The 24,191-nt window shown below is 42.2% G+C and overlaps 3 protein-coding genes across 7 annotated transcripts in view; 1 reads left to right on the top strand and 2 right to left on the bottom strand.

The window, feature by feature from the left end:
* hps3 (HPS3 biogenesis of lysosomal organelles complex 2 subunit 1) overlaps positions 1-3,750 on the top strand; it is a 28,157-nt gene extending 24,407 nt beyond the window's left edge. For 3 of the 4 annotated variants that reach the window (XM_057324924.1, XM_057324923.1, XM_057324926.1), the window contains 2 exons: positions 67-190; positions 3,643-3,750. In XM_057324924.1, coding sequence (XP_057180907.1) covers positions 67-190; positions 3,643-3,685 — 167 coding nt within the window. In that variant the 3' untranslated portion in view covers positions 3,686-3,750. Of the gene's footprint in view, positions 1-66; positions 1,756-3,642 lie in introns of those variants that run through there. The other variant, XM_057324925.1, reaches the window with a different exon arrangement.
* cp (ceruloplasmin) lies at positions 1,044-19,951 on the bottom strand. Of its 2 annotated transcripts, XM_057324921.1 has the most exons (20): positions 19,596-19,951; positions 10,488-10,732; positions 10,188-10,400; positions 9,640-9,813; positions 8,881-9,135; positions 8,473-8,638; positions 8,243-8,382; positions 6,914-7,054; positions 6,793-6,837; positions 6,153-6,367; positions 5,717-5,867; positions 5,419-5,631; positions 4,977-5,184; positions 3,903-4,042; positions 3,668-3,796; positions 3,448-3,554; positions 2,760-2,979; positions 2,143-2,282; positions 1,885-2,047; positions 1,044-1,800 (listed from the first exon to the last, which is right to left on the bottom strand). In XM_057324921.1, the coding sequence occupies exons 1-20, from the start codon at positions 19,751-19,753 to the stop codon at positions 1,760-1,762; spliced, it is 3,264 nt and encodes a 1,087-aa protein (XP_057180904.1). In that variant the 5' UTR covers positions 19,754-19,951; the 3' UTR covers positions 1,044-1,759. The 2 variants fall into 2 exon arrangements, with proteins under 2 accessions (XP_057180904.1, XP_057180903.1); XM_057324920.1 differs by having other exon boundaries at positions 1,044-2,047; positions 19,596-19,950.
* A 1,358-nt stretch (positions 19,952-21,309) lies between these two features.
* tm4sf18 (transmembrane 4 L six family member 18) lies at positions 21,310-23,014 on the bottom strand. The gene is made up of 4 exons (XM_057324936.1): positions 22,791-23,014; positions 22,107-22,178; positions 21,887-22,029; positions 21,310-21,808 (listed from the first exon to the last, which is right to left on the bottom strand). The coding sequence occupies exons 1-4, from the start codon at positions 22,965-22,967 to the stop codon at positions 21,610-21,612; spliced, it is 591 nt and encodes a 196-aa protein (XP_057180919.1). The 5' UTR covers positions 22,968-23,014; the 3' UTR covers positions 21,310-21,609.
* Between the last annotated feature and the right edge of the window lie 1,177 nt (positions 23,015-24,191).

The raw sequence follows: 24,191 nt of genomic DNA, 5'->3' as shown, positions 1-24,191 counted from the left end.
CAAACACGACACAACAGATTGAAGTGAATTCTGCTGCTATAAAGGAAATGCTCTTGTGTTTCTCAGACGTTTTGGCTGTGGTGGCCATAGAACTGAACCCATTAGAGTTCCTGGACTTGTTACCGGATGATGGAACGGCTCAGTTTTTCCTGCCACATCTGCTTGAGTGCAGCCAGAGAAATCTTCTTATGTGAGGACTCATTTTCCATCGGTATATTTCAGACAATCAACACTAAACCTGTTTACAGATATTTATAGGCGACCTACTGCATTGAATGCAAATTATCACATAACAGTTTGTTGTCTTCTGTCTGATTGGAAAGATACATGGCAATCCTAAAACCCAGAATGTTATTTTAGGGGTCAGAGTTTACCTCAAAACACAAGTACTCCTTTATCTCATCTGAATTTATGAAACAAAATACACATTATAATAGTGATTGAAAATACAATAAATATTGGTAGGTCAATTAAGACTAGTTACATAAGACTAGAGGGGTTGTAGTTAATTTTTGTTTGAATGTTTTGGGTGGCTTTTACATTTATATGTACAAGACCAGTAAAGCATGTATCATCTCATGGTATGCGTATGTTTGTGTTTGACCATTTAAGCTTATATCATCTCATGATGTGAGTGATTCTATATTTAGGGGTACATTTCAGGTCCAAAAAGTCTGGAAATCAGTATTCTTTTTTTTGATAAATAAACTAGGTGGTTGAATAATATATCCCCTTAATGTGCAAAATAAATTATATAGCAAGCTTATGCTCTAATTTTTTATAATAAATTAACACTGAATTGCCAACATTGTCAATCGTTGATGGTAACACGGTTGACAGGTAACACAGTTGACATTTCAGCCACTTTAGGGCCTTGTGCAAACTGCTGACCTTGGACTAGTTAGTACATGACCTTGATTAACCTATGTTTTTATATTCTTTCTCTACATATTTATAAATATAACATGTGACGCAAGTTCAACAGAACACGTTGATAACACTGTTGATGGTCAATTAATCTACTCTATGTGCAGACAATAATATGGATAAAATATTGAAGAGGAGAAGTTATGATTTACCACACGGTCTTCAAATTTTCCTCCAAAAAAGGAAATGACATCATGTGATGTTTGACATGTGACTTTGTAACAAACCATTGGTGATTTATAGGGGGTTATATGGGGAGTAACAGGGTTGACACTAATTTCTCTGACATACAGTAAGTAAATGGATGATTTAATGTAGATGCATGAGCAAAATACTTTTTAAAACACCTTGTAAGAAATATATACAGAAACATGTATTCTAGAGCTGATCTGAAGAGCAAAACCTCACATTGACCAAATCAGACAGCACAAAAACAGCAGATTAAAGTAAAATGGATAATAGAGTCCATGGACATGACATGTACCCCTAATTGTAGAATGATTCACGTATAAATGTTTGTTTGCACCCCTCAGCCTGTATAATATGTATAAATGTGTCTTATGCAGGTTTTTTTTACAATAAAATGCTAATTGTTCAGTTTAGTCAACATTCTGTGTATACTGTGTGCATGTTAGTAAATAATTTTGTACTACAGTAATGCAAATAATAGAAACTCACTCATTTGTAGTCACACCCTCAGTTCACAACTATTTCTTCTTGCATGCTTTATTTAATAAAACAATTAACCCATGAATTACATTTTAATTTTTTTATTTAGAAAAGCCATGGCAAAGTATTCTAATGAAATCTTCCTGTTACAGATGATAATGATTTAACCACTACCAAACAAGCCCAGGAAACCTCTCCTCTTCCCTAAAAACAAACATGTATTTTTTATTCAACTTAAATGTTCACCTTCATTTACAATAATGTTTGCTATTATATAAGCAGACTCACCATCTTTGTCGAGAACAGTGTACGTGGTTTCCATTCCAGCCTTTATGTGGTCCGTCACGTGACAGTGTAGTAGCCATGTTCCGGGATACAGCGGACGCATGATGACCGTCTGGAACGTCCCAGGAAACAAATCAAAGACATCTGCCCGGTGCGTTCCACTGATCTAATGGTAAAACAAAGTCTTAAACACTTAAAAAAACATAAAAGGTTTTAATGGAATATCGGTAGGCGGGTGAGTGGATGGATTAGATTCTTTACCTTATACTCAAAACTGTGTCCGTGAAAGTGAGTGGTGTGCATGTCCACTTCATTTCCCATTCCCATCAGATACCAGTACACTTTATCTCCCACCCGCATGTTAAGGCCTTTTAGGTTACCGTACACTAAACCATTGATACCTGTGATGGACAGGTGAATAGCCATTACTTAACATTGGGGCTAGGGGCGGTTTGCCGGATGGGGATCATCTTAAGGCAGGACTAGGCCTTGGTTAAATTAGGATATTTAAGTTGTTTTTAAAAACATACTTTACAAAAAACATTACTGGTGGGCATCTTGAGACAAAACAATCGCACTGATATATTTTAATATATGTCAGTGCAAGTTGTTTTCCATTGAGACACATCTAACATTTAAATTGGTCTGGGACTAGGCTTAAGCCCGTCTTGGAAACCACCCCTAGAACATCTGATGTGAACCCTGAACTGGTTTGACATCCGAGGTTCTGTTTGTTTTTCAGATTTGCACGCATCCACAAAAGTAGAATCAAACTCTGATTCAGATTAAGTAATTAAACCAAGTGGGAACCTGAGTGTTTAAGTACTTGTTTCTTGATCATGTTGGTCACATCTGGTCATTTATGCTTTCGTGCTCACCGTGCATCTTGTTGCTTTCAATAAACTCAGCATCTTCTTTCAGCCCTTTGGGAGGGTTTTTAACATGAGCTTTGATGTTATCATCAAGAAACCAAGATTGATTTTCATCAAAGACCATGAAGAGCAAAGCAAACTCCTCAATCTCTTTCTTTAGCCCCAGTTTACGTGCTAGGCTCTTCTTGCAGATGACCAGCGGCCCAATCAAACCGCTATACATGTCCTGCAATGAGAGAGAGTTTCAATACGATATAGGGGGCCTCATTTATACAATCAATGTCTTTGACATTGAAAAGTGCATAGCGCCACGTCAGAATCTGAGCAGACGTACGCACTTTTGCTTGTCATAGTACTGTAGGTTTTTGAAAATAAAAGTCATTCTTGCCACTCGTATAGGATTTGGAAGTTTACAGATGCTCTTTAATGTGTCAATGATATTGATTATGTTTATAAGGCGGAGATCTGAAACTTCATCTGCGCACAATTTCAACATAATTTGCGATTTATAGATTTCACATCTGAAAGAGAGGCGTTTACACCTTTTCTGTGTGTACGTCCGTTCTATGAAGCACACGTACGCACTTTGAGAAATTATTGTAAAATCAAATGGCTTCACCATGGCTTCTGCGCAGCATTTTATAAATGAGGCCCAAGATCTCCACATACAGAAGCTATCTGGCATTACAGTTACCTTAATAACATCTACAGTGGAGTAATATGCTCCAACACTGCACTCCTCCTGCTCTTCTGTCGGCCCAGCACTTTTTGGTATGTACCAGGTATATGTCTGAGTTTCACCTTTGGGAGAGGAAAATGAATGATTGAATTAATTAATTAATAAATGAACAAAATAAACGGGATTGTTATTTCCTTAACCCGACTTTAGTGCTCTATATCAGAACATCACTTGCCTGGACGTGTGGGAGTGACTTGAGGACTGTCAGTTTTAACTCCATGAGCGTGTATGGAGTATGGTCTCTTCGCCATGTTCTTAAAGACAACCTTCACCTTCTCCCCCACATTACCATGAATCATGGCTCCTAAGGTGAGCAACACTATCATTTCTCATATTCTGGAGCTTTGTAAACATTCAAATTAATTTTGAAGTATGTATCAAGCATTGGTGCATATGCTTGAAATATTTACCCATCATTCCCAAGTGTTTCATATCAGCAGGTCTCTCCTTTGGTTTTGTGAATGTTTCATCAGTGTACTCTCTGTAAAGTACCTTCTTGTATTTTGAACCAATGAATTTCCCATCTTTCTTGAGGTACTCATTGCCTGGACTGATATAACAAATCATTTTTTACAAGAACTGTTGCCTTTGCAGTTTACTGACTTTTTCTTGTAGTTTGTTATTGTGGAGGTTATGTGCATAACCCTGGTTCATTGAAAGAGAGGGAACAAACCCCTGACACTATCAGTTCCACCCTAAGAGTGACAATATCTGAAGCCTGTATAGAATCATATCTATTCACTGGCAGATGCTTCATATTTTAATCTCTCAAATGCCAAATCATTTTGTGGAGAACAAACATGCCAGGAAGATGGATCTCTTTCTATAGCACATTGATTTTTCCATCTCCACCTGCCTCTTTTTCTCAGAATGCTGCCTGTAGAGCACTGAACGATCCGCAGCTTGGGCGAGTATCCGCAGCTGAAGGAACATCTGCTTATGATGACTCATTCATCCAGCCAGAGGGCACATCTGGATTAGACCAATCAAGCCTTAGTTTCTTGACTGTATATGCAAGAACTTCAAGCAACTCAGCCGCTGTAGCCATATTCTTTGCATTATAAGGGGAAAATATTGCTCTCTGGTTGCGACCGGTTTTCTAGCGAGAGCTAGTCTAAGGGACCAAGTGAGCCCGGAACAAGAGCTTTATCAAATACATACTGAAAGAGGAATGCTTCTTTGAAAAGGTAAGACAGAAGATCAAAGCTTTGATTTGCAGAAACTGCAGCATATACATGGGATAGATATTAGGGGTTTCAAGGAATTTATTTGCCCTTCAAACTAGAGAAACATTTAGCTTAAAGCAAAGCCTAATCATCTGATTTTCTGTTGTTCAAAGTTTTCTGTTGTTATCTCTCCAGGAGTTCTCATTAGTTTAGCTATTGACATAGAGTTCCCTTCCACATAGAATTCATTTGATGACTAATAATGATAATTTTTTCCCACATGACAAAAGCTTACAGTGAAATGGGTTGGTCAACTACCTGTTGTTCAGACTGTTGTGCAACTTTTCCTCCCAGGTGCGGTTGGGGGAATAATCCCATTCCATCTCAACGGCAGCAATGTAATATTTTTTCTGCTGCAGCATCACCTCAGACTGACGGTTCCAGAAGTGACACTTCTCTACAGTGTAGTTGGCTCTCATTCCCCCATGGTAATGATCTGTGGTTTTACAAACCACCTGAAACTGTCCTGCAGACATAATCAGACCAGCACATTTACTTCATTATTTTGATTTCGGTATGTTCTAAAGTTTGAGTAAAAGTACTGAATAATTGTTGACAGACAATGGAATTATAGATAACTAACTAACTCCAGACTAACTACATCGTACACTTCAGATGAGTATTACTTTACACTCAACACGCCATTAGTCAATTATTAAGCTTATATGTACATTTACTTCTGTAAAGATATTTTATGTACCCATGCTGTCAGGCTCCATGATGATGGTATGAGAGATGTGAGGAAAAACATTGATGGTGTCTCTTCTGGTTCCTTTGTAGAGGAATCTGTTGCCCTCAAAGTATAGTCCATGGATGTCTGCCTCTGATCCCAGCCCGGATAGATGCCAAGACACCTTATCACCCTTACACATATTCAAGCCTTTGAGATTTCCATACATGTATCCATTTAGAGCTGTGGATGAAGAATTAACACTTGTTGAAGAGCGACCAATCCGTTTTGAGCGTTGAATGCAAATATATCTTTGATCAGTGCTCACAGTGCATTTTATTGGATTCCTGAAAGTCTTCATTATCTTTGTTTACAGATTTGGGCTGTTTTGCATATCTGTTGATGTTGTAATCCAAATACCAGCTCAAGTTCTCATCAAAAACGGAAGCAAGAAGGTGAAACTCTTTGTTTACGTTCTTCTGCGATGGAAAATGAGTATTGGAAAAGTTGTTAGTACTGGATTGTTAAATACTTTTGTCTGAAAACAACCAGGCCCACATAGATTCTGCTGCCGAACTCAGGAAAATAAATTGTTTACACATCCTCCACGTCTTGTGTTTGATTGCTTATTTAATGTTTTGGCTGATTTAATACGTTGTTCAACTACTAATAAAAGTATATTACCAGTTTTCCACAGAATGAGAAGGGAAAAGTCTGTGCTTTCTATGTGGGCCTGGTAGTAGCTCAGCGTCCACCTCTCTCACCTGTTTTCCAGATTTCAAAGATTTTGGCTTGCAGATGAGAAGCGGTCCGACTAGCCCAGAGTTGGTGTCTTGGATGGGATCAACAGCGGAATAGTACAGGTATGTGATGCAGTCGGCATCATTTTGGGTGGGTCCTCCACCCTTAGGCACCACCCACTCATAATGATAGGTGGTATCAGGAAGGACCATTGCTGCTGGAAGTGGCTTAACTATTCCTGAATAAAGTCAAAACCACCACTGTCTTACATTTAATGATTGCATAATGACATTTTCTGTGAAGTGTCAATAACTCAAATCAAATGGACATCCAATTCTTTGTTGTAACGTTGATGTTAACCAGCATTAAATTACTATTTAATATTTACAAGATTTTAGAAATGCTGCATAATCTCCGATGTGAAAGAATGTCTAAATTTCTGTTTGACTCGATTGAACATTAACCAGTAGTGACATTGGTGACAATGGCCAAATCTGATACATTTATTTAATTTCCGAGGCTGAGTAAATTTGGACATTTGACATGAAGGGTTGAAGTCCAGCCAGGACAGAAAAGTACACTTTTGTGAAATAATCCCAGATCATTCAACCCTATATTTGTAGATCTTTCGAAATATCATTGAGAATATCATTTTGCTCTTACTTGCTTCTTTCTTGAGTTCCCGGAGCTTTTTCTCTGTGTATGTCTCTGAATAAAAAAATTATTACAGTAGCATAATTAGAGTTGGTTTGCAGGTTGTAATATTAAAAGGTTATTTCTTTACCTTCAAGGACATTGTGGTAAAGAGTGCCATCCATTTCAATGTTATATTGAACTCCATGAGGTTGAATACTGTAGGGTCTGCTGGCTTTATTTCTGAATGTTACTTTTATTGTGTCCTCTTCCTCTGCTCTGATTATTGGACCTGAAAAACAAACCACGGGCCTTCATTTTGTGTTGTCAATGATGAAGAAGGCTTAATGATGAAGTATTCTGGATTTGTGATCAGCTGTTAGTGAAGTAAAAGAAACACAATGATGCTTCCTGAATGTGCTGCAACTTGAAATATGAAGTGGCATTTGATCACACTGATACTACTGTAGCTGGAAAAAGTAGTTTGGTAATGGAGAAGCAACACTGTAGTTCAGCTACTGTGAGGTTACCTTTTTTATCTTTTTTAAAGATCTTACGGCTGAATCATTGTAACTCATTTACAGGAATATGCCTGTCTTCTACATAGCTTCAAGTGATTTAGGGGTGGTTTCCCATACAGGGCTTAAGACTAGTCCCACACTAAAGTAAATGAGAGCTTTCTAAACTGAAAACAGCTTGCACTGACACATAACTTAAAATACATCAGTGCTATTGTTTTGTCTCAAATTGCACACAAGTAATGTCGTTTTGTAAGGCATGTTTGTAAAAACTACTTAAATATCCTAATTTAAAGGGATACATCAGCCAAGAAACAAAATTTCCCCATGTTTTACTGACACTCAAGGCATCCTAACTGAATATGACTTTCTTCTTGAAGAATAATAATAATATAATACCATGCATCCTTTTTCGCGGTAGAATGGGAGTGCATCCATCGATCAAAGAACTGCTCGACACGGCTCTGTGGTCTTAACAAAGGTCATCTGAAGCGAACCGATGCATTTGTTTAAGAGAAATATCCATATTGACAGCAATATTAACAATAATGTCTAGCTTCCGTTATCCCTCTGCTGCACGTGAACCAGAGGCTTGTTTTTCTGGCAAATGACGGTGACGAAAGCTCTCGCACAGAGGAGACCTTGTCCTATTGAAATAAAACAAAAAATGCCGCGTTCGTCACAGGAATGTAGCCTAAGTCATTTGCCGGAAAAACAAGCTCTGGTTCACACGCAGCAGAGGGATAACGGAAGCTCGACATTATCGTTAATAGCGTTAGTAGTCTATTTGCAATAAACAAATTAAACTGAAATTAAAATAAAGGTAACTTTAAAGCAGAAAGGGCTCATATTTGTCAGTAAAATTGTGTTTCTAGTTGTGCTATACCTGACTATTTGCTGGATTTGCTGTAAAAGCTTGTGTCTACATAATAACCACAAGGTAAATTAAACTGCAGAATTACCCAGAATTCCTAGGTGTTGCTCATCAGATGTCCTCTCTTTGCGTTTGGTGAATTTATCATCGATGTATTCCACATACTGGACCTTCTTGTATTTGCCTCCAATGCGGTCGTTACGGTTGTCAAAGTAAGTGTCAGACACACTGTGGATATTTAAAGTCATGGTTCAGTTTAAAAAGACATGAATCTTCATGGCTTATCTTCTTTAACAGGACTCAAGAAAATATTTCTACCTGTCATCCATGAGTTTCTTTCCTGTATACTGGTTTATTTCTGTGGGGCCATAATCCCAGATGATTTCTTCAGCTGCAATGTAATACTGTCTCACTTCTCCAAATGGTCTGGGTTTGTGCACATGTGGGAAACACTTCTTAATCTCAAAAAAGGCCTGCATGCCAGCTGAAAATAGATATAAATGTCATTTCTGGCATTTTGCTACAATAGCTCCTGTTCCCTGAATTGTTTTGCTGGTTACAGAGTCTAAAACTGTCACAAATCTGTTTACATGCACAGATTTATTCAAGCTAAACCTGGTATTTATATCAATGTCACAAGCAAGCAAAGAAAAAATATCATAATTGTTACAACATGCAGAAATTACAAAACACTTCCCCCTGAATTTAGTGGCATTGATCTTTTACCTTTGAGGTGATCGTTGACTTGACAGCTGAGAAGCCATTGACCAGGATTATCTGCAACCATCTCCACATTGACAAAGGTAGCTGGGAACAGACTGACGGTGTCAGTGTGGTAGCTTTTGTCCGTCAGTACCTGGCCATGGAAGTATGCTGAGTGGATGTCCACCTCATTTCCCATCCCAAACAGATGCCAGTGGATCTTATTGCCCACACACATACTGAGATCCGGCAGATTACCGTAGACATAACCATTAATAGCTACAGGAAAATAGTAAGAGGATTTTCTGATTTAGCCACATACGACTCCAGAACACAGAACAATGTGACAGTTTGAAAGCACTGCGGTGAAATAACAATAAAACCCCCAAATGTAATATGTTTAATTTGGAATACTATCTCACATGGCTTTTAAAGCTTGTAGTGTAAAATCAACTTCCTATGATATTGTTGCAAATAAGTCATGTATTGCTGTTTTTGTCATATTTTTGTGCTGGAATGTATTTTCTGTAAAGCTGCTCTGTAACCATGCAAATTCTAAAAAGTGCTGTAGAAATAAAATAAAAAGGCATGAAATATGGAGTATGTTTTTTTGTTTACAGTGTACCTGTATGACATCATTAATGTGCTCAAATGTGCAGTAGACAAATAGATCACGCCACAATTATCCGTTTTAATACTTATTCTCTCCCTTTTTACCCAAAACGTGGGCGTTTTTACAGATAATGTTTCACAGTTCTAATGAAACACTTTGATTTTACTCACAGTGCATTTTATTGCTTTCCTGAAAGTCCTCGTCCTCCTTGTTGACCTTGGCGGTTGCTGAGCAGTGCGTCTTGATGTTTTCATCCAGGTACCAGCTGAGGTTCTCATCAGACACAGTAAACATAAGGGCATAGAGATAGTCAGCTGACTTATCACCATGAACATCCAAAGTACCTGATAATTAAAAAAAAGACATTTAAAATATAGCCTCAAAGCAAAAGTATGAAATTGTCATCATATGAAAGTCATTAAGGTTCATCTTATTCAAACCACATTGTTTTTAGAAACCTATAGCAAATTTAGCCATCAACTAACCAACCTGACATGAAAACGAAATGTGACTGATCGAGAACGAGTGAAATAGGGCTTAAATACCAGAAAAATGGTGTCTGAGTGTGAGTTTGCAGTATTTTAAGCTTAATAACCTGAACACATAAATCACTAAACAACACTCTGTTCGTGGTTTGGTTCCCTTCTCTGGCACAGTTTGGCACAATGTAAAAAAATATGAAAACTTCTGTGTCTGTTAAGCTGTCAAAGCTGTGTACCTTTTTTACATATGATGAGCGGCCCAACAAGACCAGATGCAATGTCTTTAAGAGCGTTGACATGCGAGTGGTAAATTCTTGTCAGGCAGTTGGTGTCGTCTTTGCCAGGGGAGTGGGAAGCAGGTAAAGTCCAAATATAAGAGAAAGACTTTCCAGGGCCCACAGAATCATCAGTTTTCTCTATCTTCTCTGATGAATCGGGATACAGCGCTCCTGGGGACAAATGACACAGTGTTTCTATGAGTGGGATAGTGGGACCCATTCACTTTTGTGCCTTTAACGCTTGTGTGCAACACAAACCTTCACTGGTCTTGTTGTAACTGAGGCCGTGAGCGTGGATGGAGTACGCTCGTGTGGCCATGTTCTTCAGGTGCACAATAACCGTATCATCCTCTTCTGCACTGATAAGGGGCCCTAAGTAGCCCAGCCATTTGGGTTTCTCTATCTCCTGCCTGTAGGTTGCATCTGTATATTGCTGATACACAGCCTTCTTATACACCCGCCCTATGCGCTTCTCTCCTTTCTCCAGGAACACTCGTGCCTCTCTGCAAAACACCAAACCGGCCCGACTCTCTGTCAGCCTTTTATATTCGATGGGATTTGCAAAATAGTGTACTTGAGCTCTAAGGTTAATGCAAACAATATGCCCACCGGGGTAATAATGTATATCTTATATACATAAATATATCTTATATCTATAAAAATATTTTAAAGGCTATGGGTCGCTAGGTCTCATTTAGCTCCCTTGTTCAGTAGTCAGGGCACCGACTCATTTGTAAAATCCTCCCAGTGCACTGAAATGTTTGTTCCCTAAAAATTCCCACAATGCAACACAAAAACCAGGGAGCATCAACACACCCTATTTTTCCTTATCGGAAATCATGTGACATTTTTTTTAAAGTTATTTAACGAAAATTGCACGAGCCAACTAAATAAACATCATGAAAAACGATAGAATTTTTGACAAACATTTATTTTAGTTTAAATATAGACGGTTTCATCGGACACATGCACCTGGCCCGAAATTAACATTCAGTCTGTGTTTGTTGAACAGTCTGGCTATAATATAACTATTTATATTTTATTTAATTAATAATAATATTCAATTATGTTGTTACTTTGTTGTATGAAAATTGTATTAAGTAACAAATTGTTAAATTTCATTGCATATTAATTTTGCTAAAAAGCAATTTGTTGAAAGGGTTGTGTAACTTAGTCGCATTTAAGTTTAGCCAAGTAACGGTTCATCTACTGGTAACCCAAATACTACTACTTTTAACTTGCTGGCAGATGTAATGTTTTTTGGTTGTTATCAGAAACAATCCACAGGTACTCTATTCCTTCCGGATGTGTACCAGAAGTTACGTTTGGGCCACAAAAACGTGAATGCGGAGTAGCGCTTTATGTTGTTGCTTTGAAACCGTCATAAACACACATTGCTAGACAGGGCGGCAACACAATCTACTTAACAGCTAAATAATCTACCAAATTTTTATCAAAAAATGCCATATGTCAAATAAAAGCCTACCTCAAAGTGATCACGTTACTGCCGTAGTATTTAATAACATTAATTACGTTTTTTTGTATATGATTCAAATGACAGAGAAAGTTCTGCCATGAAACTCTAGGTGACGCAGTCCTATAGTCTAACCCAATCTGACACAATAACTTTACCACACGGCGCAGCTGATTGGTTCATTCTGTATCAGCAGCCAATGAGCTTGCTGCTCAATGTTTAAATCTTGGCAAGTGATAGGCCCTTTTCACAATGATGTCACTTAACTTCCGCTAAAACAAAAAGAAAACAAAACACTTACCTTCATAATCAAACAGGTACTGTTCAACGAAGAATTTGTATCCTTGATCTAGATTTGATCTTGTCATAAGCGAAAATTTGTCTGCACGATGTTGTACATCATCTAGCCGTATTTGTGGCAGCTGTGCAAGGGACATGGTAAACTCCATTCTGAGGCACTAGCAGAAGTAATGATACACTGCTTCGTGGCAGAACGGAAGATGCGTGACGTCATGTGAAAAGGGCCTATTGTCGTAGCATTGCAGCGCGCTTCAGATACCCTCCACCTTCCCCAGCTCCACCTATGCTACAGGGTGATCATGTACGCCAGGGCTCTCCAACCCTGTTCCTGGTGAGCTACCCTCCTGAAGCTTTCAGCTCCAACCCCAATCAAACACATCATGCACACAGCAGCATCTTGTGTATGTATTGGCAGTAGCAAGTCTCTGTACTTGCTACGCAGCAGCAATGAAAATCAGTGTTTTGGTGAAAACTTCAGTTGAGGTATAAAGATCGCGCTCCTTTTCCACAGACAGACAGAGAATCCTACTCCGCATGTGCAGATTAAGTGTCATTACTGCCCCCGGTCTCCCCTACTGTTACAGTATTCAATTATATTTTCAATGTTTTGTAATGAATGATAGCACACATTTGATGCCATCATTCATCTTTGTAGTATAAATTGTGCAGCACAAAAGCATTGCTAGGCTGTTCTGGTTGCTAGAGCGTTGTTAAAGGGACCACCTCCACATCTCTTTGATATTCTAATCTTTATTTATTGTAAATCTGTAGGATTATATGTTATCTCAATATAGAGCGGGGCAAATTTAAGCCCATTACACTCAAAAATGAAAATTCTGTAATTAATTACTCACCCTCTAGTTGTTTCAAACCTGTTTCAAACCTGTATACATTTCTATAAAAAAAAATGTATACAAAAAATATATTTGGAAGAATGTGAGCAACAGACAGTTCCCTTTCTGTCGGTCTCTCGACGTTGTGTCGAACTGACAGATGGGGTTCGTCCCTGAGAACCAATCGCTTCCGACTTCTTAGAAAAGGCCAATGAAAATTGGCGAATGAAATGTGCATGCCAGACTCCGCCCCCGGATATCCGGGTATAAAAGGGAGACGGCGTGCCTCATTCATTCACCTTTTGTTCTTCGGAGCCTTCGCTCATGATCAACAGACTTCGCTACAAGACTGCCGGCTCTACTACGTGGTGCAGCGGACTGTCTCTTCCTGCAGCGACTTCCCCTGGGCATCTCGGCGGTTCCAGAAGTGTTCAAGTGTTTTCTCTAAAAGAGCAAATTTCTGCAGCGTGGCATGTCCCGCTGTTCTCGTGGGTGCAACTCACTCATCGAGGAGGGGGACGGACACGATGTCTGCTTCCAGTACGCTGGGGAAGATGTTGTGGATACGTCCTGCCCGCACTGTTGCAGCATCGGATGGTGACTTACTGGCATCAGACTCCGACGATTCCTTGAAGCTCCCTCCCTCGGGGGGTCGAGATCAGGAAGAAGCAGACGTCAAAATGTCAGCCATGCTTTCCCGGACTGCCGGCATTGGGTTGCGGTGCACTGCACTGCCTCTCCCAACGCTCGCGGCTGGATACACGGTACATCGGGCTTGAGAGCGGCTCCAAGCCACACTCGCCCCCAGTGCCGTGCTCCCCCGGAAGTGCATGAGGAACCTAGTACGACCTGGAACGCCCCCTTCGGCGCGTACACGTGAACTAGTTCCATCACCCTTTCTTACCTCGATGGTGGGGCAGCTAGAGGATACGTCGATGTCCCCCAGGGGCTCGACCTAGACTCCCGTCCAAAGCACGTAGGCTTTTTGGCATCTGAGGTGTCGAGAGCTTACTCTGCTGCAGGCCAAGCTGTCCCCTCTCTCCACGCTATGGCCTTCCTGCAGGCCAATGCGCGGAGAGAGCTCCACGAGGGTAAGACCGACCCAGTGCTTATGCAGGAACTCCGTGGCTTCACCGACCTCGCTCTCGGGCGACCAAGGTGATCGCGCAGGCCCTGGGTCGGGCGATGTCCACACTTGTGGTCCAGGAGAGACAGCTCTGGCTGAACCTTGCACAGGTGAGTAACACTGAGAAAGTCCGCTTTCTCGATGCACCCATCTCGCAAGGGGGGGGGCTGTTTGGTGATACTGTCGAGTTCGACAGTTAGGGAGCAGACAGAGGATATCAAGTATGTCCTCCCCAGCCGTGACTCGACCGCCCTCTGGCCACCGAGATCCCATGCACCGTCTGCTTCCCAGCAGCCCTGGTCCTCTTCGAGACATCGAAGACAGTTCCTGCCCCGTCTCAACAGCCCATTTCTAAAAGTTTTCTCCCTCTTTGGGCGTTTATCACAGCTGCTCTCACCCTCTACACGACGGTGTTCGGCAACTTGACGTTGCGTCACGGCGAGACCCAATGTCGAGGATAATCAGCAGCCTAAGCACTCTCAATCGACGGTGCGTTGTGCCACATCATCGTCTGGGTATTATCACAGCCGCTCTCACCCTCTACACGACGGTGTTCGGCAACTCGACGTTGCGGCAAGACCCAATGTCGAGGATAATCATCAGCCTAAGCATTCTCATTCGATGGTGCGTTGTGCTACATCATCGCCAGGCAGGTAAAACTGCAGAGCCGATCTCCTCTCTGGGGGTCCCCCCCCACGGCAAGGGATCCACACTGCCAGCCATCGAACCACCCCCGGGAGGTCGATGAAGCAGAACGTACCCCTAGCCTCCCTGCCTCGGTCCCTGGGAGCCTGACAAGAGCTTCCCAAACCGTCACGGTGACTACGCTCCGTCTCGGCTACGCGATCCAATTCCCCGGACGCCCGCCCAAGTTTCGGGGCATCCTCTTAACCTCAGCAGAGGCAAGGATGCCCCGTGCTTCGGGCCGAGGTCGCCACCCCTCTGGTGAGGAAGCGATCATGCTCATCTCTCTAGCCGAGATGTTCAATGCGTTTTACAGCCCGTACTTCATCGTCCCCAAAAGAGCGGGGGTCGCTAGATCTGCGTACCCTGAACAGGCACCTACTCAAGCTGCCGTTCAGGATGCTCACGCAGAAGTGTATCCTGTCATCTGTCAGATGTCAAGATGGATTCATGGCAATCGACCTGAAGGACGCTTACTCTCATGTCTCAATTCTCCCTCGTCATCGCCCGTTCCTACGGTTTGCTTTTGAGGGTCAGGCATATTAGTACAGAGTCCTCCCCTTCGGTCTGTCCCTTTCCCCACGAGTCTTCACGAAGATCGTGGAAGCCACCCTCACTCCCCTCAGGGAGAGAGGTGTGCGGGTACTAAACTATCTCGACGACTGGCTCATTTGACACACTCGTGAGATCTGTTATGTACACACAGGGACCTAGTGCTTCGGCACCTAGATCGATTGGGACCACAGGTCAACCGAAAAAGAGCAAACTCTCCTCTGTGCGGAGCATCCTCTTTTTTGGTATGGAACTCAACTCTGTCTCCATTACAGCGCGACTGCGCTCAGTCAGTGTTGAACTGCCTGGAATATTTCAAGCAGTCAGCAGGAAGAGGCTCCTGGGCACATGGCATCCTCGACGGTGGTGATACCCCTCGGGTTGATGCACATGAGACCGCTCCAACACTGGCTACAGAGTCGAGTTCCCTGGAGAGCGTGGCACACCGGCAGCAGGCTGATGGTGATTACGCTTTTCTGCCAACACACCCTAACCCCTTGGTCTTCAATGACCTTTCTACGGACGGGGGTCCCTCTCGGGCAGGTCGAGACGCGTCAGGGTCAACAGACACCTCCCTGCAGGGTTGGGGTGCCGTGTGCAACGGGCACGCAGTGTCGGGGCGATGGACGGGCCCCCACCTGCGCAGGCATATCAACTGCCTAGAGTTGTTGGATGTGCTACCCTCACTGAAGTGGTTACAACCTCTCGTGCAGAACAAGCACGTGCTGGTCCGGTCGGACAGCACAACTGCCGTAGCGTATTTAACCGCCAGGGTGGCGGTGGCAGCTAACACGACTCGCCCGACGCCTCCTCCCGTGGAGTCCGCAGGTGAGCAGATCCCTGCGGGGCTCAGGTAGACCCCTTCGCCTCCCTGGACACCATCCATTGCCCGCTAAGGTACTCCCTGCCCGAGGCCCCCCTCTGCATGGATGCTCTAGCGCACAGCTGGCCTTGGGACAAGGGGAAGTATGTCTTCCCCCCAGTGAGCCTCATTGCACAGACCCTGTGCAAGGTCATGGAAGAGGAGCATCAAGTGTACTAGTTGCGCCATACTGGCCCAAGCGGACTTGGTTCTCGGAGCTAATTCTCTTGACGACAACTTCCCCCTGGCCGATTCCCCTGACGAAGGACCTGCTTTCCCAGGGGAAGGGCACGTTATGGCATCACGGGCTAGACCTCTGGAACCTCCATGTCTGGCCCCTGGACGGATCCTGTGTGGCATACCCCCTGCGGCGGTTAAGACGACTACTCAGGCTAGGGCCCTGGCCAATAGGCGACTATACGCCTATAGTGGTGCCTCTTCTCATCCTGGTGCTCTTCTTGAAGAGAAGACCCGCGGAGTTGCTTGATCAAGTGGGTGCGGTCCTTCCAGAGACTCGAGAATAATCTCTCCCCTTCCACACTGAACGTGTATGTAGCCGCTGTTGCCACTCATCACGACCCAGTTGCTGGTAGTCTCTAGCACAGCACAACCTGATCATTTGGTTCCTAAGGGGCGCGGGAAGGCTACCACCTCACCCACGCTCCGTACCCTCTTACGACCTTGATGCGGTCCTGGAGCCCCTCGGAGATGCCGCTCTTTCTCACTTCACGATGAAGACGGCTCTCGGGAGGATGCTCAAGAGTGTAGCGGACCTACAAGCATTCTCCGTGTCCACAGATTGCCTAGAACTCGGGCCTGGTTATTCTCACGCTATCTTGAGACCCCGGCCCGGCTACGTGCCCAAAGTTCCCACCACTCCGAGACACCAGGTGGTGAACTTACAGGCGCTCCCCACCGGGGAGGAAGACCCAACCCCATCCGTGTTGTGTCCAGTACGCGCATTGCGCCTCTGCTTGGACCGCACGCAGAGCCACAGAAGCTCTGAGCAGCTCTTTGTCTGTTTTGGAGATCAGCAGGGAGGGCTGTCTAAAACAGAGATTGGCGCACTGGATCATGGACGCCGTCACTATGGCGTACCTGTCCTAAGATCGCCTATGCCCACTGGGTGAGAGCTCTCTCCACACGGAGTACAGCCTCCTCATGGGCACTGGCTTGAGCGCCTCTCTGGCAGACATCTGCAGAGCTGCGGGTTGGGTTACACCCATCACCTTTGCGAGGTCCTACAGCCTCCGCGTAAAACCGGTGTCGGCTCGAGTCTTGCGGGCATCAGGCAAGACTGGCGGCCGGTAGGGTGTACGCCTATGACAGTACCTTCCCCCCTTTTTCCTAAGGGGGTCAGCGTACTAACTAGCCTCCCTTCTTTCCCCACTGGGTGAAGAACAGGCACTCCATCCATCACTAGCAAGCACCTCCTGCGGGCGGGCTGGGCAGAGCAGCCCTGCCCCTTAGGCCGGGTATCTCTGGAGTTATTCGCAACATAGCTTTAACCGGACCTAGTGCTACCAGACGTTGCAACCCCCCAGTAGGGCGGTTCCGTCTGATGTATCCTCATGCTGGTTCCCACCTTGGTAACCCATGACCTCCTTAGGTGGACCTCCACCTCGCGGTTAATTCCTTCAGTCCGCACTTCTTCCCATGAGTTCTCCCCTATCGGTGAGACCATGTTGGTATCTCCAATAGACTCCTCCCTGCGGTAGGAAGTGGTCTCTGTAGCGCATCCCCCAATTGAGGAAGTAGCGCTTACCCAGTGGCCTTACGGTACCGGGCGGCTTCTCGCTGTTAGAGAAACAAGGCTGCCGCCTGTGAGGCTGAAGGCAGGGGCCTTCCCACCTTTCGAGAAAGCTCTGGGACCCCCTACCTATCCACTGGTAGGTTACAATTTCGCGGTAGCGCTCACGGCTGACACACCCAGGCCAGTCACCGTCACTTCACTAGAGATTGTGACAGGGCACAGTGTTATGACATTTTCCATAGGAACCCCATCTGTCGGTTCGACACAACGTTGAGAGACCGACAGAAAGGGAACGTCTCGGTTATGGATGTAACCTCTGTTCCCTGATGGAGGGAACGAGACGTTGTGTCCTCCTTGCCACAACACGTGCTGTCCACTGCAGCAGTCGTGAGAGGTCTCAGGCTACTCAGAACTAAGGTGAATGAATGAGGCACGCCATTCCCAGGGCCGGCAGGTAATGACTGAGGTGCCCTTGAGCAAGGCACCTTACCCCTATTTGCTCCCTGGGCGCTGCAGTGATAGCTGCCCACTGCTCTGGGTGTACGTGTGTTCACCACTTGCTGTGCGTGTGTTCACTACTCTCTGGATGGGTTAAAAGCAGAGGTCACATTTCAGTTATGGGTGACCGTATCTGACTAATAGGTCACTTTCACTATATATAGAGGACGGCAGAATCATTTTGCGCATTCTGTGATGTTTGCTTTAATGTACACTGGACTGGAGTATGTCTTTGTGAATTGGCTGTTTTTCATTATAATGTGGCAATGTGTTCCTACCTCTCCTAGTTTTGATGCGATGATAACAGCGGAGATTGGCAGAGGGTGAGAGCCTCCAGGCTCACTTGTTGCTAGTCCTGCTGTTAGCATTACCATCCCACTAAGCAACTCGATGAGATGTTGGGAGTAAGACTAACATCAACTGTTATCAGACTCAAATTCAGTTTATATATGTTTTATATTTTTAAAGACTCTCCATAGTTAGCTGATATAATACTTTTCTCATTTTAATATTGTAATTTTAGCGCACTCAGGTCAGATAAACTTTAGAAATACGCTATAATTATTTTTCAAAATTACAAACCACGTTTGACGGTAGGCTATATAAAAGTGAAATAATATTTATAATAGTTGTAGTAATAAAGGTGGAAAATGAAAAACATAGTGAAAAACAAAACCAAAGTTATATCAATTTCCCAATGCTGCCGACAGGGGTTGCTGCAGCACCCTAAGCACCCCTACATTCCGCAGCTATGCTCAGAACTGTGGGTTTCTAACATTCTTCCAAATATCTTTCTTTGTGTTCAACCAAACAATGAAATTTAAGTAAATTATGACAGAATTTTTTGGGAAACATTTTTGGGTGAACTATCCCTTTAACTTCTTGTCTGTGTTTGGTCATATTATAACAATTTGATTTATATTTAATTAATTTTAATATTTTATTGCATATTAATTGTATTACATTAAAACTACTCAACCGTTATATACTCTTTGCGGAGGTCTACCAGAAGTTAGGTTTGGTCAACATAACAATTGTTTATATTGTTGCTGCTAAAACGGTCTATATACAACATTAAAAGTAATGCTTGATTTGGCAAAGACCACTAACTAATAATAAATTCTAGTAAAACTATAATTACTGTAAGAAAGTGTTATAGCATTTCAAGTTAATGAATCCATTATAAATTACAAATAAAATTTGTTAAAATATTTAGGTTGAAATCAGCTGTAAGTACAGAGCCATTTACTGAAGTAGATTCTACACAAAAGTATTTGTACTTACACATCCTCTTTAATGGTTTTGTTCTGAATCACGTTTATACCGCTAGGTGCATAATCCCACTGAATTTCCTTAATGGCCAAGAAATATTCTCTGGTAATAGATGAAACAACTCCAGCGTAACACAAAAGCACGAGCAGATTCAACTGTAGCCCCTTCATGATGCATCTGTGGAATTTGTTTATCAAAATAACAAGTTGCTTCACTCTTTTAAATGTGAAAGGTTGACTGCAGTCAGCCAATCACAGCAGACGTACAGAGGGCAAGAGACAGATGACTATCAGTCCATCAGTCAGTACATAACCCTTGAATTTACTGGCAGCGAGTGACCCGATGAGCCCTGGGAAACTCCTGCCTGCTGTCCGTCCGTCTCTCATTCAAAGTTCTTCATTTTTATAGCATGATATTCTGCTGTTGCAAAGCAGCTTTAAAGAAAATGCATGTTAGCAGAAAAGACAAACAAAGAATAAACTGTGTAATAATATAGAACAGAGAAATCATAGAAAACATGAACATTATGAATGCATTGTAATATTATAATATTTTTCTATTAGATGTACACTTGTGATCCAGTGTAACTGAAACAATTTTCTAGAGGATTACAATTGAACTGTTATTTTCAATCATAATATACAGCAGATGACAGACATGCATATCCGTACATGTCAAGTGTCAACAATGGTCTGTATTGTTAATACTGCCCATTTGGAATTTAATTTTTAAAGATAAATATTTTGCTTTGTTTGGAGAAGAATAAATACCAAACAAACACTTAATTGTTTAAAGCAACACTATAGAACTTTCTCTCACGGGTTCCCCCATGTGGTTGATAAGCGCAATTGTCTGTTACCAGCGTTGTAAATAATGTCGCTGTATAAGCTTCCCCGTGGGCAGCGCAATACATGTGCATTTGTTTACTAAGCTAACGGAACCAGCAAATGCCCAATCGTTGTTTGGAAACCATGTGGCACTCTTCCGCAGGCAGGGGATGGGCGGGGCTGTGTGTACCGACCCGAACACAGAACTTACAGAGTGTGGTTGTAGCCACTATGAGGCTGCTCAGGTAGCAGCGACAGTAGAATTTGTCCGGATAAGAGTTGTTCTACCACTGAAATAATTTGAAAGACATTCTTTTAAGATCGAAAAACTACAAAGTGTTGCTTTAGGATGAGATTTAGATTTAAAAATGATACAGATACCTTCAAGTGCAGGTTTTCACACTATATTCACTAGTGGTGGGCAGGCATGGCTTTTTTTGCATTAGGCCTACATAATGTCTTATTTTTTTACATTTTTTAAATCAATAGGGTTTGGGGAATTTTTCTCTTGTTGTCTATGTCAGAGTGTCCGCTGCTGTCAGTAAAGTGAACTCTGTTAAGTAACTTTCACAAGAGAATTCTATTCAAACTGTTGCTCCTCAGATTTTACAACGGCTGCACCGCTGCACCGCACTCTTGGCTTGTATAATCATTTCTGAAGTTCTGAAGGTTTCATGTACTTTCATACATGAGTATGTTTCGGGTTTAAAGCCTTGTGCTTAGAAGTCCAAATCTCAGTTCAGAAGCTTTATGTTGTAATAGGATAATGAGGCTTGGGAAATATTTTTCTAGTATTGCAGTGAATTTGTACTGTACTCCAGTTAATCTGCAAACATTCAAATACCAAAAACATGAAATGATCCAAATAAGGTCAATAAACCAAAAGAAAAAAGTTGCTTTAAATGAGACATTTACTCCTTAAAATGATTATTAAAACATACAGCAACTTACAATATAGATACTGCATATAAAACATTGTTTAAGCATATATTTCTATCACTCTCAATAATTACAAAATAACTTACAAAACTTACAAACTCATACAAAAATACATTTATGCTTAACAACATGTGAACAATATAGAAATCTTTGTTCTATACAGAAAGTGTGCACTGCTAATACAGACTCAATCTCCAGAAACATTTAGTAGAAAGCCGTTCATGAATCATGAATTTGTATGCTTCACCTCTGATAGATCTTCAAACATTCAGGTTGTATTCCTGTTTATAACAGCACGGCCGGCAGACGGCATTCACCAGTCCACTGATGAACTGCAGGACACATATGATGAACTCAAATGTACTGAGACCCAAGAGGATGGCCAGCAACGTCACGTTCCACTCCACAATGTGTTTGGGCTGAATGCATTCAGACCATTCCTCACGGGCGAACAGATACCTGTATGAATGAAGAACAGAGTTAAAAGGAGTCGGTTTTTAAGAATTCAGAGTAAAATATAACGCAGAGAGCCCATACTTTGCCCCATCATTCTCGAAAGGAGACATCCATCCCATCTCGGTTAAGCAATAAGGTCCCTTCAGTAGGGCGAAGGCAGAGATGAGGAAGCAGTATCCAGAGCCGGCCATTCCCACCAGAGCTGCTAGCACTGATCCACACATCTACAGACACACATGAAGGTCTTGTTAAACCTGTCAGGGACTGACAATTCAATATGAGATGACGTCCTAACACTCACCGCACAGCTCTCTGTCCCACAGGCGTCCGCACATTTGCCCATTCCCAGAAATACAAAGGCAGCAATCAGTATCTGCACATGGACAGACAGTGTTTCATGTTATATCTTACTCTCATCAGCAGTGCTATACAGTACATGCACTTGAAGTCAACAATGTTTGTCAAGTGATGCATTTCTAACACAGGAAATTCAACTAGAACAGAAAATGTCGGTCAGGACTTTGGTTTCCACTGCATTGAGGAAAGTTCCAGACAGGAAAGCAGACACTTAATATAAAGAAAATAAGTTTTATTATATTTTTATGAAAATATGATTAAATGGGAAAGTGCCATTGACTAAATAGTATTTGCATTTGAGGAATAAGGTGATTTCTTCCATTTGTTTTATTTTTATTTGCCTTATTTAAGGAATAGGTATATTATTTGTATTTTTTGTATTTAAGAGTTTTTGTGAGGTTTTCCTTTGAGTTTTACATTTATGCATTGCCAACTGAACTACAGGAACGCAAGGCCATTTATGACATTTTTCTATTGTTGGAATTAACAATGCTGGCGGTTTCAGTTTACCCCTGTGAGGGCATTTAAATATGTAGCACAACCTGACCCGGACAGACATTTCAAATCACAAATCTCTGCACAAATTCAGCAACACAAAGACAAATACAAACACAAATGCGATACTTACAGCCAGACCACCTCCTCCGATCCCCATAAAGTACCAGACATATGTGGTGACATTATTCTCCTGAATGTAGGTGACCTGAGCGTCAGGAAAGAAGAGCAGGACATTAGCCACAATACAACAGGTGGCAAGAGGTAAGAGAGCAAAACCCAAAGATCTGGCGAAACCCAGAGAGCACATGTTCACACAGTGCGACAGGAAACTAGGCTGGCTGGATGGAGACGTGGAAGGATTTTAAGAGACCCCCCACCCCACCAGCAGTTCCACTTGGGAGGAGACAGGAAACAGCTTGACATTATACTGTATGAGTACAAATGTCCGGACAGAAGACATGAGCGAAAGGATGTTTTCCCACTGCTGTTTCCTTGTCATAATGTATTAGAGATGACTGCAAATACACTGTTTTGGGGTGTGAAATATACACATTTTACACTTTAATGTAGTAACGTTACATCTTTTAGACAAATAAAACATGAAGTTGCAGAGTACTTTATGTACTTACAGTACATGGGCTGAAGCTAAACGACATCAAATGGACATTTCCAGCAAATTCCAACCCAACAGCTCAACTTATAAATGTTTATTATAAGCTTATGACTGTGAATCAGGGTAAGACGACAGTTTTTAACACTGATTGTTTTTATATTAGCTTATAATTTTGTTTATTTCAATCCCCAGAAAGTAAAGAAAAATACAAACAATATTAGCGTTTAATTCCTTTTGAAATATTTATTTTTTTAGAAAGAATAGCCACAAAATTATTGCTTCTATTTAAATGTATTTTATTTACATCAAAATGTGCATATCTGCCAAAACGGCAGGATGCTGAAAACAGCACAAGCACTGAGTTTGGTGGAGATCAACAAGCTTTCTCTTAATGAAAGGATACAAACATTGTTACAGTATTTCAGTGAGTTTTCAAATAGGTTTACAGTCTAAAGGATGTGTTGTCACGTCTTTCAGTCTTGGGTCTTTCTTATAGACTATAGACTACACCATAAACAAACTCTAATACACCTGTGCAAATGAACGACATGGAGTCCAGATGTGGAAAACTTTGACAAAAAGACCCAGTACTCGCATGTTGTTTCCTCAAGAGCAAGGACAGTAACCATAAACAATAAAGGCATTTAATATAATTTTGAATGGCTCTAAATTCAGCTGATTTATGATCACTGAATGGCAACAGCCCATAAACTGAACTGTACACTTTGTGCTTCTCTACTCAGCAGAAGGCTGAAATATCTGCAGTGTTTGTGTGATCAAGGATAAGACGTCACAGTAATCCGGCTTCATAAAGAAAGCAGTCTGTTACGAGGAAGTTTCACAGTGGATTATGTAAGTGAACAGTGAATACAGCTGGCAACTGTTTTCATTCTCTGGCAAAAACTTCATTTTCTTCAT

The sequence above is a fragment of the Triplophysa rosa genome, linkage group LG25 (genome assembly GCF_024868665.1).
Source record: "Triplophysa rosa linkage group LG25, Trosa_1v2, whole genome shotgun sequence".
In the NCBI taxonomy this organism is placed as follows: domain Eukaryota; kingdom Metazoa; phylum Chordata; class Actinopteri; order Cypriniformes; family Nemacheilidae; genus Triplophysa; species Triplophysa rosa.
Note: the sequence above shows the minus strand (reverse complement) of the source record. Positions and strands in the feature narration are given on the sequence as shown.

Excerpts from the sequence above, each read along its gene's own strand:
- cp (XM_057324920.1), bottom strand. The coding sequence starts at position 19,753 with ATGAAGGGGCTACAGTTGAATCTGCTCGTGCTTTTGTGTTACGCTGGA. Across the intron at positions 8,639-8,880 it reads AGTCAACGATCACCTCAAAG|CTGGCATGCAGGCCTTTTTT; the intron begins GTAAAAGATCAA and ends ATCTATTTTCAG. Across the intron at positions 6,838-6,913 it reads TTACCACAATGTCCTTGAAG|AGACATACACAGAGAAAAAG; the intron begins GTAAAGAAATAA and ends TTTTTTATTCAG.
- tm4sf18 (XM_057324936.1), bottom strand. The coding sequence starts at position 22,967 with ATGTGCTCTCTGGGTTTCGCCAGATCTTTGGGTTTTGCTCTCTTACCT. Across the intron at positions 22,030-22,106 it reads GTGGGACAGAGAGCTGTGCG|ATGTGTGGATCAGTGCTAGC; the intron begins GTGAGTGTTAGG and ends GTGTGTCTGTAG. Across the intron at positions 21,809-21,886 it reads TTCGAGAATGATGGGGCAAA|GTATCTGTTCGCCCGTGAGG; the intron begins GTATGGGCTCTC and ends TCATTCATACAG.